The sequence below is a fragment of the Alosa pseudoharengus genome, unplaced genomic scaffold, assembly GCF_046254945.1.
Source record: "Alosa pseudoharengus isolate Yale_2024_CS ecotype anadromous, Long Island Sound unplaced genomic scaffold, YU_APseudo_1.1 YU_APseudo_1.1_scf_13, whole genome shotgun sequence".
Classification (NCBI taxonomy): domain Eukaryota; kingdom Metazoa; phylum Chordata; class Actinopteri; order Clupeiformes; family Clupeidae; genus Alosa; species Alosa pseudoharengus.
In genome coordinates this window covers 1,326,561-1,342,158 of record NW_027468598.1, presented here as the reverse complement: position 1 = coordinate 1,342,158, position 15,598 = coordinate 1,326,561, and the positions used below count along the sequence as shown (strand labels likewise).

At 39.5% G+C, this 15,598-nt stretch overlaps 1 protein-coding gene across 7 annotated transcripts in view; it reads right to left on the bottom strand.

Annotated features, from left to right (window-relative positions):
- Positions 1-15,598, bottom strand: part of exoc3l2b (exocyst complex component 3-like 2b) — a 227,356-nt gene that overhangs the window by 142,936 nt on the left and 68,822 nt on the right. For all 7 annotated transcript variants that reach the window (XM_076281811.1, XM_076281810.1, XM_076281807.1 and 4 more), the window contains one exon: positions 9,919-10,407. In XM_076281811.1, coding sequence (XP_076137926.1) covers positions 9,919-10,385 — 467 coding nt within the window. In that variant the 5' untranslated portion in view covers positions 10,386-10,407. The remainder of the gene's footprint in view (positions 1-9,918; positions 10,408-15,598) is intronic.

Sequence of the window (15,598 nt, the reverse complement as noted above, 5' to 3'; positions counted from 1 at the left end):
AATAATTTCGCCATTTCGTCAAATTACAACATATCAAAAAAAGGCTTCACAATTTATAATCAGGAACATCTCGGCGTCATGTATACCAACTTTGACATGAATCGGATCAACCGTCTAGGAGGAGTACGTTAAAATTGATCGATCATGTCCACAACCCACAAAATCTCAATTACCTCACTTCCTGTGGGCGTGGCTAATGGCATGTTAATACAAAAGTTGTTTGTTTTTGGGAGTTACATACACCCACCAAATTTGGTGTGTGTATCTAAAACTATATGCCAACCACAAGTCACAGTGACATAAGGGGGCGCTATGGAGTTCCTGGGCAACGCCCGGTGCCAAGCTTTTGTCCCTGTCTATGCACTGTACCACTTGATGTCTGTGCCAAATTTCATGGGTTTTCACCCAGGGGAAGCACCTTTTTTGGCATCATGATTCATCACATATTTCATCACATTTTAGTCTGCAAAAAATCCCAAATACCTCACTTCCTGTTGGGCGTGGCTAATGCATTGTACATACGAAAGTTGTTCATCTTGGGGAGATACAGACACCTACCAAATTTGGTGTGTGTAGCTGAAAGTATATGCCCACCACGGGATCAGTCATTTAAGGGGGCGTAAGGGGGCGCTAGCGAGTCTCTGGGCCATACCCGGGGCCAAGCTTTTTTACCTAGCTGCTTTGTGTGACACCTGATGTGTGTGCCAAATTTCAAGACTTTTCGACTATGTTAAAGGAGAATTCCGGTGTGATTTTGACCTAAAGTGTTTTGAAACATGATACCGAGTGTGAACGTATGTCTCATAGCCCATCTCGGCTTGTCCCCTGCACTCCGAAATCTGGCGCTAGGTAGGTATCCAATCGTGGCGCTAGGAAGGTATCCAATCGTGCCTTCGAAAATGTAGTCAGATTGTAGTTTCGAAGAAGACTGCAAAACAGGAACCAACTTGGCTTTGTTGCTGTTGAAATTGTAAGTATCCTACCCTTGGGTGAACTTGTCTTTGTAATGTGGTTTGATGTGTTTGCTCGACCGTTTTATTGTGAGCCCTGTATGTGTTTAGCTTGGTTTCTTGATGGCTAGCTCGTTAGCTAGTGGGGGTTTAGCGTAGCAGTCACTTGCTACCAAAGCTGCAGGGGGAGCTGTGTAGTGAGTGAGGATAGGAGCAGGCTTCACTCAATTTGTCTATTTTTAAACTTTAAGAGTGCTGACCTGGATAGTTATACATAAAAGAAAAGTAGGAGAGGCCGCACTATGCTTTTATTTGCACATACGCGTTTCGGCGTGTGCCTTCTTCAGTGTGCAACAAGGTAACAATGTAGCCCATCTTATATACCCACACCCATTAACACACCCATATTAACACCCGTCAATGCTGTTAAAGTGATACACATTCCAATAATGGCACTAATGTTTCAAACACGTTAAATACAAAGATTATTGTTATTATTAGAGCTGTGTAGTGAAAAATGCGAGCCCTAATCCGGTGAAAACCCAGAAACAGCGAAGGAATAACCAGACCTGCATAGTGCTTTATTAATACATTATCATGACGGGGACAACAAGGAGGCGGTCATCCCCAGCCGCACCACCCCCCTACCCCCCCTGTATATTTATTCTCATACATAGCCATATTCTACTGCCCTTCATTCTATTCTTACTGTTCTGTTGTATTCTTTTATTCTTTTTATGTTTTTTATTCTTTTTTTTCCAAATATTTTTATTAGATTTTAACTTTCATACAATTACACATTAAACACAGAAATTGAAGGACAGTACAGCACAATAAAAATACCATACAATCCCAACATACACCAAATTAAAATAACAATAATAACAGAAAAAACAAAACCTAAAATAAAGATAAAAGTAAAAATAAAAAGCTTCTCAGTCGGAATTAGTATTACTCACATCTGACATCCCATTACCTCCACCCTCTTCCAGAAAGGATAAGAATGGGTACCATATCTCCTCAAATTTGTTGCTTTTACCTTTCACTATATAAGTTATTTTTTTCCATGACCATGTTAGTTGCCATTGATACTTGTAATTTTAATAAAATATCCCTCACCCCTTTCCAGAAAGACATTATGTATTCACACTCCCAAATACAATGAACTTGTGTAGAATAGCTGGTGTAAGTCCGCATCAACCATTTATATTGCAATAACTTCAATCTTACACTTATTGTTTGTGTTAGAGCTTCCTTACATGCCTCTGTCCAATCACCCAAACACAGATCTTCTTTTAAGTCTTTCTTCCAGGCTTCTTATTTATTAACTGATGATTTTTGTGATCCTGATATTATAATTCTGTATATACCGTAAAACTTCAAATAATCGCCGAGTCCCTAAGAGGGAACGCCTGGCGTGGCTACAGGTTTGGGTTAAAGGCCGGTCTCCAGTAGAGGCCTGGTCTGTTTTTTAGTTTCGGGTTGTATTTAATCTTCTAAAACCCGTCAGATCGTCTGTTTAAAGATTCGCAATGACACGAAACCGTTACAGAACGGAGGTTACAGCAGTGTGAATTAGATGTTGCACGTCGTTACAAGCCGTCGCAAAGCATTCACATGTCTGGTAACAGTTGCAAGGTTTTAGAATGTTGCATCAAGTTGCTGCTCATCTCGTTGCGAATCTTGGGTGTGATTTGGGCTTAAGTAGGCTATGGCGCAGACTGCGCACGTTATGATTAGATGGCATTAAAGGCTGCGGTGGGGAAAAGCTAGAGTTCCAAATTGTATAACTTTTTTTCCAATATGAACTATGCCTGCCTATATGTCCGAGTTCGTCATCGTTCAATTCATCCCTTGTGTTTAAAATTTGCGGATAGACCGATATAAGCTTGTTTTTATGCTGGCAACAAAACCAGAACGGTTCGCGAACGTTATTATTTATTCTAAATGCCATGGTGATAAAGAGAAAGAAGTCAGAAAAGGAATTTACCTTAGACTAGGCTATATCAGAGCCCGTCTACGGACATTCTCTGGATATATACTGAAATAGGTTAATGATGTAAAGTCAAGTGCGCTTCTATGGGACTGGTGTGTGCGCGCGCAGTTTTTATTGATGAGTCGGAGTGGCAAGTGCTGCGCATAGTTGCAGTGGAATGTGGCTGCCCAGGGCATTATAAAACTTCTCACTCTTAGACCTACTCATACACAGCGCTGAAATGGCGTATTTAGCGGTCTAAATTTGAATCATATGCTGGGGGAGAAATCGTCGGACATCCATGATTATTTTGTTATTCAGCACCCCTGGTCAAAAATATGTTCCCGCGCACCTGGAAGTAGGCTATAATTTGAATGTAGACTGTTGTCAAATTTGGCAAATACAAAACGGGAGACACAATATGGTTCATGCTCTCTCATGCTGTTTCATTCGTGCCGAAAATGAGGGAGAATGAAACATTAAGCACGTTCCACTTTTGCATAAATAATTCCTGAACGGTTTTGGTCAGGGCTGATAATGCAACTGTATTTGACAAAGGACCGATATAGGCTATTTGCTAGTGACAAAATATGAGCTTTCAGTGTGATACGATCTCTTTGTAAATTGTTTAATTAAAACGTGTTTCATCTGTTCTGGCTATCCCCGCTATTTGGATCTTACTGTATCTCACTCAATGAATAACATCTCAACACTAAATGAATGATGATCCGTAATTGTCATCAGATAGCCTAGTCATATAGGTAGACATTCAGTGTGTTTGAAATAATTAATTCGATAATATTTTCCATCTTTGCAAAGGAAAAGTTTTGTGTAAAGGGAATTAAAGGCCTGTCTCATATAGACGCCTGTCTCTAATACTAGCCGGTGCAGTTTGGCGATTTGGGAAAATAAAAGCCCGGGCTATTATTTGGAGTTTTACGGTATGTGAAATTAAGCCTCTTGCATAGCAGTCTTTTACCATTTCTGTCTCTAAGCTGTTTAGTACTGGCATGTCTAAAGAGTTCTTTTGGGCTACACAAATAAAGTTTCTTATTTGTAAATATTTAAATAAATGATTTTTTGGTATATTACATTTATTAACTATTTCCTTAAAGGACATAAGTTTGTTTGAAGAATACAAGTCTTTTATGGACCTTATCCCTTTATCTGACCAACTTTTAAACCATGCATCCAATCTTCCTGGTTTGAAGTCTGTATTACCCCAAATGGGGCTATAACAAGACAGATTATTAGGAATTCACAAATATTTCTTCACCACATACCATACATTATTCATATTAAGAACAATTGGGTTTGAGCATTTTTTCCTGTGATATTTAAGATTAGCTGAATATATGTACCTTTTTAAGGTCAGACCATGTGTGACTTCAACTGATTCCATATTAACCCACGATGGGGTACCTTCTGTGGAAAAATAAAACATTATAGTTCTGAGCTGAGCAGCCCAATAGTACCATTGCACATAAGGGCACTGGAGCCCCCCTCTGTCATAAGGCAAGTACAAAAGTGAAAGGCGGATTCTGGGACGTCTGTTGTTCCAAATAAAATTAGTGAATAACTTATTAAGTCTCATGAAAAGGTTCGTTGGGGTGATAGAGGGATATTCTGAAATAAGTACAGTAATTTGGGCAGAATATTCATTTTTAAAACATTTATGCGACCAATTAAGGATATGGGTAGTAATGTCCAACTATCAATAGAATTAGATATTTTTTAAAATAATGGTTCATAATTTACAGAAACTATGTTCTCAAGTTTAGGTACAATTCGTATTCCCCGATATGTAAAAGTATCAGTTAAATGAAACATTGTAGGATTGTTCTGGTATTGTACTCTATCATTATCGTCTAGTAGCATTAACATACTTTTTGAGTGATTTACTTTGTATCCTGATATCTTCCCAAATATTCTTATAAGTTCTAAAAGAGCCGGTATAGACTGACTAAGATTTTTAAGAAAGAGGAAAACATCATCGGCAAATAAAGCAATTTTGTGTTCCATCTGACCAACTTTAACTCCAGCAATGACCATATTTTTTCTAACTGCAATAGATAGATAGATCAAATAGATAGGGCCACGTTACACGGTCGAAGGCCTTCTCTGCGTCTAGCGACAATACAGCAGTGTCTTGCGCATTCCGCTGGTTATGAAGGATGTTGAGAAGCCTTCTTACGTTATGAAATCCTTGTCTGTTTTGTATAAAACCATTTTGGTCCTCTGCTATTAAATTAGGTAATACTGCTTCCAATCTTCGTGCCAACACTTTACATAATATTTTAGTATCTGAAATAAGAAGACTTATTGGGCGCATGTTTTCACATTTTGTATTGTTTTTTCCTGGTTTTGGTAACAGTGTGATTAGTGCTCGTCTCATTGATGCTGGAAGAAGGCCCGATTCAAATGCCTCTACTGCCATATCTATAAAGGGACTTGTCAGTTTTTCTTTTTTAATTTCTTATATATGTCTATGGGAAGGCCATCTGGACCTGGCGTTTTTCCTGATGACATTGCATCAATAGCTAATGATATCTCTTCTACACTAATCCCCTCTTCAAGATTCAGCTGATCTTCCTCTGAAATCTGAGGCAAATCAAGGTCATCTAAAAATTGTGTTCGTAACTCATTGTTAGGAGAGATATCTGGGCTATATAGATTATTATAATAGTCTCTGAAACCTTAATTTATCTTTAATGGATCTGTAATATTTCCTGATGGTGTTTCAATTGTAACAATAGCCCGTTCCTCTTATCTTTTTTTAATTTGCCAAGCAAGTAATTTTCCTGCTTTATCTCCATGTTCGTAGAAATTCTGTTTTAGTTTAATGATTTTTGCTGCCGCTCTTACTGCTGATTTTTCGTTATAATGGGCCCTTAAAATAAGTAATTTATCATGTTCATCTTTATTTGCTACCCTATTCTGATATATAGTCCTTTCCAATTCACTGATCTGATTTTGAGCTACAAAATCCAATAATCTGACCCCTAATGTAGGCTTTGAACGCCTCCCATCTTATACAAGCGGATGTTTCAGATGTATTTATCTCAAAATAAAAGTCTATTTGTTTACCCAAAAATTCTACAAATTAAGGGTCTTGTAGCCATCCTGCCTGCAATCGCCATTTAGGAGGTGTGTTGGTCATCCTTTTATCATTATATGTTAATGATACAGCAGCATGGTCAGATATTACCACGGTATGATATGTACAATCTGTAATCTTTGCAAGCAGTGTTGCTGTTACCAAAAAGTAGTCAATGCGTGATTATGACTTATGTGTCCCAGAATAACATGAGTAAACCAAAGAACTAGGGTTAAGGTGTCTCCAAATATCCAACATGTTAAAATCTCTCATAAATTGGTTTATTATTTTCCTAGATTTTGCATGTGTAGTATCTAAGCCAGTTGAGTGATCTTTCACTGGATCCAGTGTGCAGTTCATATCACCTGCCATACTATTTTGTCCTCTTAAACCTGATATTGAGAGACACAAATCACTGAAGAAAGCAGGACTATCATCATTAGGGCCGTACACATTAATGAAATTAACTTTACCTACAAAAAGCCCTCAACTATAATATATCTACCAACTGGATCTTTTGTTACTTTTTCAACTTGCAAGGGGATGGTTTTGTGAACGAGTATCATCACTCATCCGGCATCATAACAACATGAAAAGACCTGACCCTGCCATCTCCTCTGTATTCTAATTGTTTCCCCTGTTGTCATGTGCGTTTCCTGCAAAAATATTATTTTTGCCTGAAGTAATTTGATTCTGTCCATTACTTGTTTCACTTTTTTAAGGCTACCCATTCCCCTACAATTCCAAGTTATGAATTTCACCTTTTCAGTTTCAGACATCACAGTTTTTACTGTAATTTCTCACCTTTTGCACCCCTTTCATATCATGAGATAAACCTACCAAAGAGAAGCTAAAACTAAAAACAAAAAACACGCACAATAACACAATAAGCACCACACAAACCAAAACTCTGAAACTGAACCTTTTAAATCCCTTCACACAAACCCTTCCATTATGTATCCCCCCTCCCCCCTCTGTGTTTGCTCCCTGTATGGGTACATTAGATCCACACATCTGTGAGGAGCTAACTTCTCTCTCAATTTACTACTTTTGACACAACCCTTTACCTTGTTGTATCATTCTACTCAGATTTTCACCAAAGTGAACTTCAAATTTCACAGGCCTTAAACATGCCTATTTTAACTTAGCTGATCTCAATCTGAGAATAACTTTGTTCAGAGTAGGTACACTCTGTTAATCAAACTAGGCTTCAGTCTGATTATCCCTCTTTTTGGATTAACACAACACAAAAAGGCTATCCATCAGACACCTCGTTGAAAAAAGATTGAAGACTGAAGAAGAGAGAAAAAAAATCTGCTGATACTGTCTGTCTGAAGTGATTAGGATATAGCCCATCTGCAATTAACTTTTTAAACATAGGCCTACTTTAAACATATAACTGCGGACAAAAATCAAGATATGGCAAAGTCAGTTTTAAATAACACCTCTCTTCCTCAGTTACCCAGTCCTTCCACGAGGCTCCACCTCGGCAGGAGTGTCATACAGCACGGTTTTCCCTTCGTAGGTGAGGAGCAGTCTCGCAGGAAAGACGACACGATGCTTATCGATTCCCCTCTGCCGTAGCTTCTGTCTCACTCCATCGTAAGCCCTCTGTTTCTTGTGTGTTTCCGCGGTGACGTCGGGGAAGAATCGGATAGCTTGCGCCTTATATTCTACTGTCCCTTTAGCTTTGGCCGCCTGCAAAACCTCTTCCTTCTGTCTGTAGTTGAGAAACTTCATAATGAGAGTTCTCGGGCGAATTGGCCTAGCATTGGCGTCACTGAGGCCGTGGGCCAATTCTATGTGCTCTCTCCAGTGCTAGTGCGGTAGGCCTATCCTTCATCTCTAGGATTGACGGAATCCAACTTTCCAGGAACTTGCACGCATCTCGTCCTTCTTCGTTCTCCGGCAAGCCCCCCAGCCTCACATTATTTCTCCGACTCCGATTCTCCATCTCGTCCGTTTTCTCTAGCAGCAACTTCACTTCGGATTGTAAAGTGGTAATGCGAGTTTTAAGTTGGTTTACTTCGCCCCCGAAATGCGTCCTTCCGCCTCTTCAACTCTTTCGGTTATTTCTTAAACCCTTTCTAATACCCCATCTATCTTTACTGTAATTCGCTTTTCCATTCCTTTTATTGCATTCATGACATCCAAAGTGCTGGGGTTACTTGTGGAGTTATCGTCAAGAGATTCAGACTCACACTCGCCGTCCTCCTCCTCCTCGTGTTCAGATTCAGAAAGCTCTCGTCTTTCGGTGTCTTTTTCTTGCTTTTGCTGTTTTTGAGCAGCCGTCTTCTTCCTCCTTTGTGTCATTGTCACAAATCTGTCGAAATCAGTACTAAAATTTCGATAATGAGTAGAATTTGAACGTTTTCAAGGAGTTATAATCAGTTTTTTATTCTTATATGTTAAGTGAGTGTTGTACTTTGAGAGCAAAGATTAACCGGAGTCAAATTCCTTGTTTGTTTACGCAAACCTGGCCAATAAAGCTGATTCTGAAAAAAGCAATAGTTAGCCCAATAATATTTGAATGAAATTCGAAAAATCATAAGGACATTAATATAAGCACACTAGTCGTGTTGACTGGGACTTGTTGCTAAGGTCTCACCAATCGTTACAGTTCATGATGGCGTGTCTTCAAAATAGCTGTGGAGAACATGTGCCTTTCACTTTAGACCAGTTTTATTTTTTGGTTAGTGGTGTTATCATTTTTAGTGGCATTAAAATAGCAATTTGTGATCATGCACCTGACCACAACTATTTGCTTTTTTTATTGACACGCCCGTACGCTGTGCACTTGGCAGAATAATGATCACTGTGTTGGGTGTAATCTAGGAACATGAACGATGCATTGAGGGAAAGATAGCGCCCCAACTCTTTAAACAGCAGGCGTATTTGACTTTTATTTTTAAACACAACAATATTGGATTTTATTCATTAACACTGACTGAGGACTATCCTGGAAATCCAGAGTTCTCGCGAGAGCACAATGGAATTGTCTCTGCGAGACACTCTGGCAAAGAGCAATGATGCACGTTACTTTTTCCCCTTGCATTCCGGGGAACCAGCTAAACTGATGAAGACAGCGCTGCAACAGTGTACTGCGACAGTACACATTGGTCGTAGTGTTATCCCGATTGCGTCGAAGTCCGAAATCATTCAGAGTAAACATGGTCTAGTGTTATCCAATAACGTGCAGTGAGATTTTTAAATGCATGCTTGTTGCCGCCCCTCGAGTTGAGCCATTACATTGCTCTTTGCCAGACCCTTAATCTTTCTAGATTAACAGGGTCTGGATTTTCCAGGCTAACTGAGGATGATGATGACTAACTTGTACACAATGTAATACATACTGTACCTACAGAATGTGTCGTGTGTGTCTATGACCCCGTTTACACGAGCATGTGTATTTTTATAAACGAATACATTTCCCTACGTTTGAGCCTTTCATTTAGACGCAAACGGAGAATTTGCCCCGTAAAACGGTTATCCAAAAAAACTCCGGCCAAAGTGATTTTTTTTGGAAAACTTCGTTTATGCGTTTGGTTGTAAACTGTGGTAAACGGAGTTTTGGGCAGCCAACGTCACAGTATGAGACAGAAGTACATCAAATGTGCGACCAATATTTACATTTACATGTTCTCACATGCGACTTTTCAGGGTTCTGATTGGTTAATGTGAGCTTGAGCTTATCGTTAGACTGCCACTGTGGTTTGGCGTGCTCATGACAGCATGTATGTACACGGGTTCGTGCAAACACATTTTAAAAAAAAACGGTCTCGTGTAAATGCAGTTTTATTTGCAAACGTAGATGGCCAGATATTCGTTTAGGAAAATACCCTGCTTCGTGTAAACGTAGTCTATTTGTGTGTGTGTGTTTTTTTGTATGTTCTCACCGGAGCAGGCTGCCTTCTGAGCTCCTACGGCCTTTCTTCTTTCTCTCTACTGGGGAGGGGTTTCCAATGGAACCTTGAGGGGAGGGTGTGGCACTGCCTTTGGTCTTGACTGACACGCGTAAGCCCTTCCCTAGTTTGCCCAGGGTTTTGAGAGGAGACGCTCCACGGATACGATCCAGTGTTCCCTTGATAGAGGCCTTCCCTAATCCTCCATGTCGCACCTCATTAGCTTCATTCTCATCCTCCTCATCATCAAAAGGGTTGCGGTCATGGGGCACGCCACCTTCTAGGAGGGAGTCGTGGCGACCTGGTTGCCAGCCCGGCTCAGATGCCTGCTTCTCAAAAGGGTTGGGATTCAGGCTCATGTTGTGCAGTATTACCTCACCACATGTACTGCCCAGCTCAGCCTCCACACTCATCCGCCTGCCTGCTTTTAGCCGAGTGGGGAGGTTCTTAAGGATGGGCATGCCTCTGTCTAGCAAAAAAACACTAGAAACACAAAAATACAGAGATTTAAAAAGCTAGCTAGCTTTTATAATAATCTACCAAGACAGTTAATGACCCACACATCAGCTTATAAAAACAGATAAACAAAAAAAAAATACTAATGTGTTTTCACTGGTGCAAAATTACATTAGTTAGACAAAAACTTTGCATAAATGATATCAAACTGCTTTCTGTTTCCACACGTCCTTTCTATCTAGGGAATTCCTGCAGACTGTTGTTTGTATTCATCCAAAGGCTCATGAAAGCATTGCCTAAGATCTGATCCACCAGACTGTGCAAAAACTGTGCAAAAACTAAAAAAACTTTTCGCTGACCAAGAAAAACCTGGTCTATAGCGAAAGGTGCATATACCAGTCCTTCCAGGATTTCGCGAGGATTTTTTGAGATTGTTGCGATGCCTGATTTCGCGACAACTTTTCTAAAAAATTGCGATGGAAGTTGCAGTGTTTTTAGCTGCTTGTTGCGAAGAAATTGCGAGAGGAAGTGAAAATTGCAAAAATAGTTGCGATTTTTTTTTTATTATTATTTTTTAATTGAGGGTAATTAAGGTTAGTAAGACCAAAATTACACTGATCATCTTGATGCTTATTAAAAGGATAAGTAAAGGTAAATAGTAATGGTTACAGAAAATCAAAGTAGGCCTACTTTATTTGTGTAAATACTTTGACTGGGGTAATTCACAAAGCAGTATAACCTTTCGTAGAACTGTCCAAAAAAGACCGCCCCGTAAAGAGATGGCATAATGTCATATGTTTCAATACATTCATATATGTTGTAATTCATATTAAGTTCATATCTTTTTAATAATTCATATTCTGTGACTTGCATAATTACATATAGCCAACTAAGTATCTAGTAATTTCATATTGATTTAAACTATTAGACTACACTTTTCTTTAATGTTATTACATTGGTGGTGTGTAAGTCTAATTGACTGCCTGCATATCTAAGTGGATTGGAACGCTTGCATCTCACTGTGTTCGGCTACAACTGGAAATAACTTTTTGCATAGTGCATTATGATATGTGGGTAGAATTCGGGATGTTTTCTGTCATTAGTTAAAATAAATGTTAAAAAATAACTCGTATGAAATCATTCTTGGATAATAGAAGAGGTAAATGTCTTACAATGTTATTCATTTCTATGATTTTGGTAGCACTGCACTACACAAACTGAGCCCACAAGCTAGCAAACATGACACAAGCTAAAAGGACATCTCCAGGTGTAAACGCCAATGGGTTGCATATTGTAGCCTACTCAAATGTCAGTAAACCAAGTAGGCCTTAATTAACTTACTGTCATAGCTTAGGCAGGTTAGCAACACTAGGTTGAGATGACAGATGGAAGTAAAGCAGATCATTAACGTTAGCCTTCTATTTATTGTCATTAAAAAGGAGTGAGGAGTGAACAAGTTATAGGGCAGTCTCTGGTGTCTGCAGAAGTGAGTGTGGCAGGAAGTCAATATTCTGCGCGAGGGGCTGTTGTGGTAGGTGAAATTTCACGGGGAAACCATGATGATTGGTCAAATTTGTGAAAAAGTTGCAGTGTTTGGACAAAATTGCGAGGTCGCCCAGAATTCACGAGGATTTGCTGAATTTGCGTTAATTGTTGCGATTGCAACATCGCGAATTCCTGGAGGGACTGATATACAGCGGGGAAAATAAGTATTGAACACGTAAACACGTTTTTTTCAGTAAGTGTACTTCCAGTGAGGCTATTTGCATGAAATGTTCACTAGACATTAGTATCAATTTAGGTAATCCACACATATAAAACATGTCCATTAGTAGAGTTATGAGTAAAAAAGTAGAATGGCATAGGAAAAAAGTATTGAACACGGCTACTGAAATTTCTTAAATACTTTGTGGAAGAGCTTCAAGGTATTTCCTGTATGACGAAACTAATCAGTTGCAGTATTCAGGTGTGATTTTGGCCCATTCTTTTAAATAGATAGTATTTTAATATTGAAGATTCCAGGGGTCCGGGATTAGTGTGTGCTTCAGCTCACTGTGTGTTCACTGTGTTTCACTAATTCACAGATTGGGATAAATGCAGAGACCAAATTTCCCTCACGGGATCAAAAGAGTATACTTATACTGATGATGCAGTTATGTTCCTTCCACTTGCAAATAATGGCTCCAATACTGCTTACTGGATGATTGTGAAGTTTTGAAATGCATCTGTAACCAGTTCCATTGAAGAGCTCTTTGCTTTTACCCATCATGAAATGTTTCTTGTGTGACACCTTGGTAACGAAAAACCTTTTTATAGCCATTCAATATGTACTAACCAATCTTATATTAATTTGCACAGATAGGAGGGATAATTACTCTCTAACTACGTATAGGTTCCAGCTCGTTCCTTGCCATTCCTTGCCTTTGTGTACTGCTTTTTCTTAGCGTGTTCAATACTTTTTCCCTGTGCCATTCCACTTGGTTACTTATAACTCAACTTATGGACATTAATGTTTGGATTTTTTTATATGGGTGGATTACCTAAATTAATATTAACTAGTGCAGTGCCCGTTCGAACATGCCATTCCTGAAGAAAACCCGTAGCTCAATTACATGCCCACAGGTATGCCTGCTTTAAAAATAGGATGATGGGGAAACATCATTCCAGTTAAGCATTCAATAATGAATAGGCTACTGAATATTATAATATTAGCCTATAATTAATGTGGCCACTAATACATGTGTAATACATTTAGGCATGGCTGCATGTGACATTTCTACAGATCAGAATGACATAAGCCTAACAACTGTTTTGAGTTAAGGCTAAATGTGTATAGGTTACTGAATAACTTCCTAATGCTATTCGAAGCGTCAGTTTATAGCACATACTTTTATTTTGAGTGGTCATTATACCCGTGTTTGATGGCGTGATAAGTGACATTAACCTGACTCCGCCAGATGGATTTGCTCCGCATATCCATCTGGGAACTTTTCATTGAAGAACTTTTGGGAAGGGGCGGACATACTGGTTAGCTGATTGGATAAACCATCTGTCTATCACCACCTTTGTTGGTTATCGACGGGCCAAATCAACCAATTAGATGAACAAAGTATTCTTCTAATGCCGTTTAACATACAATTAAGTTAGGTAACGTGACAAACGTTAAGATGTTTTAACTTACCATTTATGAACCTAATCAACGACAATTCCCATCAAGTTTTCACGGTAGGCCCTACACTTCTGAAGATAGTATATTCCTCCATTATGAACTGGAATCAGCCGTGGAGGATGTCTGTGTCGTTCATTCCTCCCAGCTGCATGGCTGAGACTCATAGCTTCACAGTTTACCCAGGAATACTTTCTAATTTGAATAAAACTTGCGCGATAGCTATGCTCATCTCTGTGGATGCCGTCATGTTGTTCGTTGCGTCACACCTCAACCCGCCTCAAAGCCAACGCTGATTGGACGTTCGTTTGGTGAACTGCTCCAAATTTTCTTTAACGGAAAGTATCCACTGATCTGCGAGTGAAACCCTGAAGCTCGCGAGATCAGGATGGTCTCACGAGGCTAAAGTGACATCGCTCAGTCTGCAACTTTTGTCTAACGTTGGCTATGTGGCATTAGCCTATCGCTCGTTTCAATTTGGGACCTTGCAGTCGGAATTGTCGTTTGTTTAGTCAAAGTCTCAAGTCAAAAATGTAGCCTGGGCTATTCGAAACGTCAGTTTATTGCACATACTTTTATTTTGAGTGGTCACTACATACCCTTGTTTGTTGGCGTGTTGTTGCAAAATCCGCGTGATAATTTTATGCAAGCAAACTGCATACAGGGAGTCTTTATTGTTGAGGTCAGACATGATAATCATCTTGCATCTTAACCCACAAGCGGTTCCCGAGTAATCCGTTTTTAAAATTGCGACTGACTATCATCAAAGTGAGACCTAGCTACCGTCAGTACACGATCCATGGGGTGAAGCTCCCCTGAAACTGGTCCCCTTGGAAACAGTGCAGTGCAGCGATAAAAGTCCTACGTAAATAAGCATATTTTTAAATATGCATTCAAAAATCTTCAAAATCGAGAGTGCGCACCTTTGTGCCACACACGAGCCACATACAAAATCGTAGGTCAGTCTGACAAACGGTCAGCGAGATATGTGTGCCACAGACACACAAACACACAGACACTTCTTGCTTTATAGATAGATGTCTGGTGAAAATTTCATGCAAATAGCCACATTGGAAGTATGCATACTGAAAAAATGTTGACGTGTTCAATACTTATTTTCCCAGCTGTAAGCTTATATGGTAACCCCTTGTCAGTCCATAATGAAAGTAATTAACTGTGCAGAACTGTTTTGTCGTTGACTATGACACCACGGCGAGTGCAGATATAGGGCTGGGCGATATGGCTTAAAAAATCTCAATCGATTTTTCCCTATTTAAAAACAAACTACAAATGACATACAAAATAAATTGTCCAAAACACAGTGGCGTAACGTGCCAACACCGGGCCCGTATGCAGGATTATCAAGGCGGGCCCCCCTACTACAGCATGTGATGACGTAATGTCCACGAGTAGTCTAACATGAATAGGACAGGATAAGATCCTTGAGACACAGCATATAAGCGATGACATGTCTGACAATATCAGGAGTACGTGCACCACAAAAACAACAAAAAAAATACTGGTGAGGGCGCACGTAACACATGAAAAAACACTGCTGGTGACAATATGAAATTGCGTTAATGATAAATCATTCGTGTTCATTTAGCCAGGAACATAGCAAAAGCCTACCTACTGTATACTTGTCAGTCATGCCCGTCAAAATAGAGGGCTTTCCTTCGTTAACATTCACCATCTAAAAAAGACGCGCAAGACCGCACTCTGCTGAGAGCACAAGAATCTGTCAAATCGCGAACAGTCGGCAGCTCTGTAACATGTTTCTGCGTACTTGTCAGCTGTCTGAAATGCGTTAATATTCCTCTCTTTATGTCATAAAGGTAGCATGCCTAAGGAAAGCCTTTAGAGGTAGGATTGTCCAATGGTCCATCTGTTGCTTCAATTTATGTTTTATTATGCACCGGTGCTGGGTTCATGCAGTTTTGCGTTAGTTTAAAATGTTTAGTCGACTGCGTAATTTCTCATGCAGCTATGATGAAATTCGTTCAATAAGTTCCACTTTTCATGTCATAAATTTAACATGCCTAAGGCTTTGCA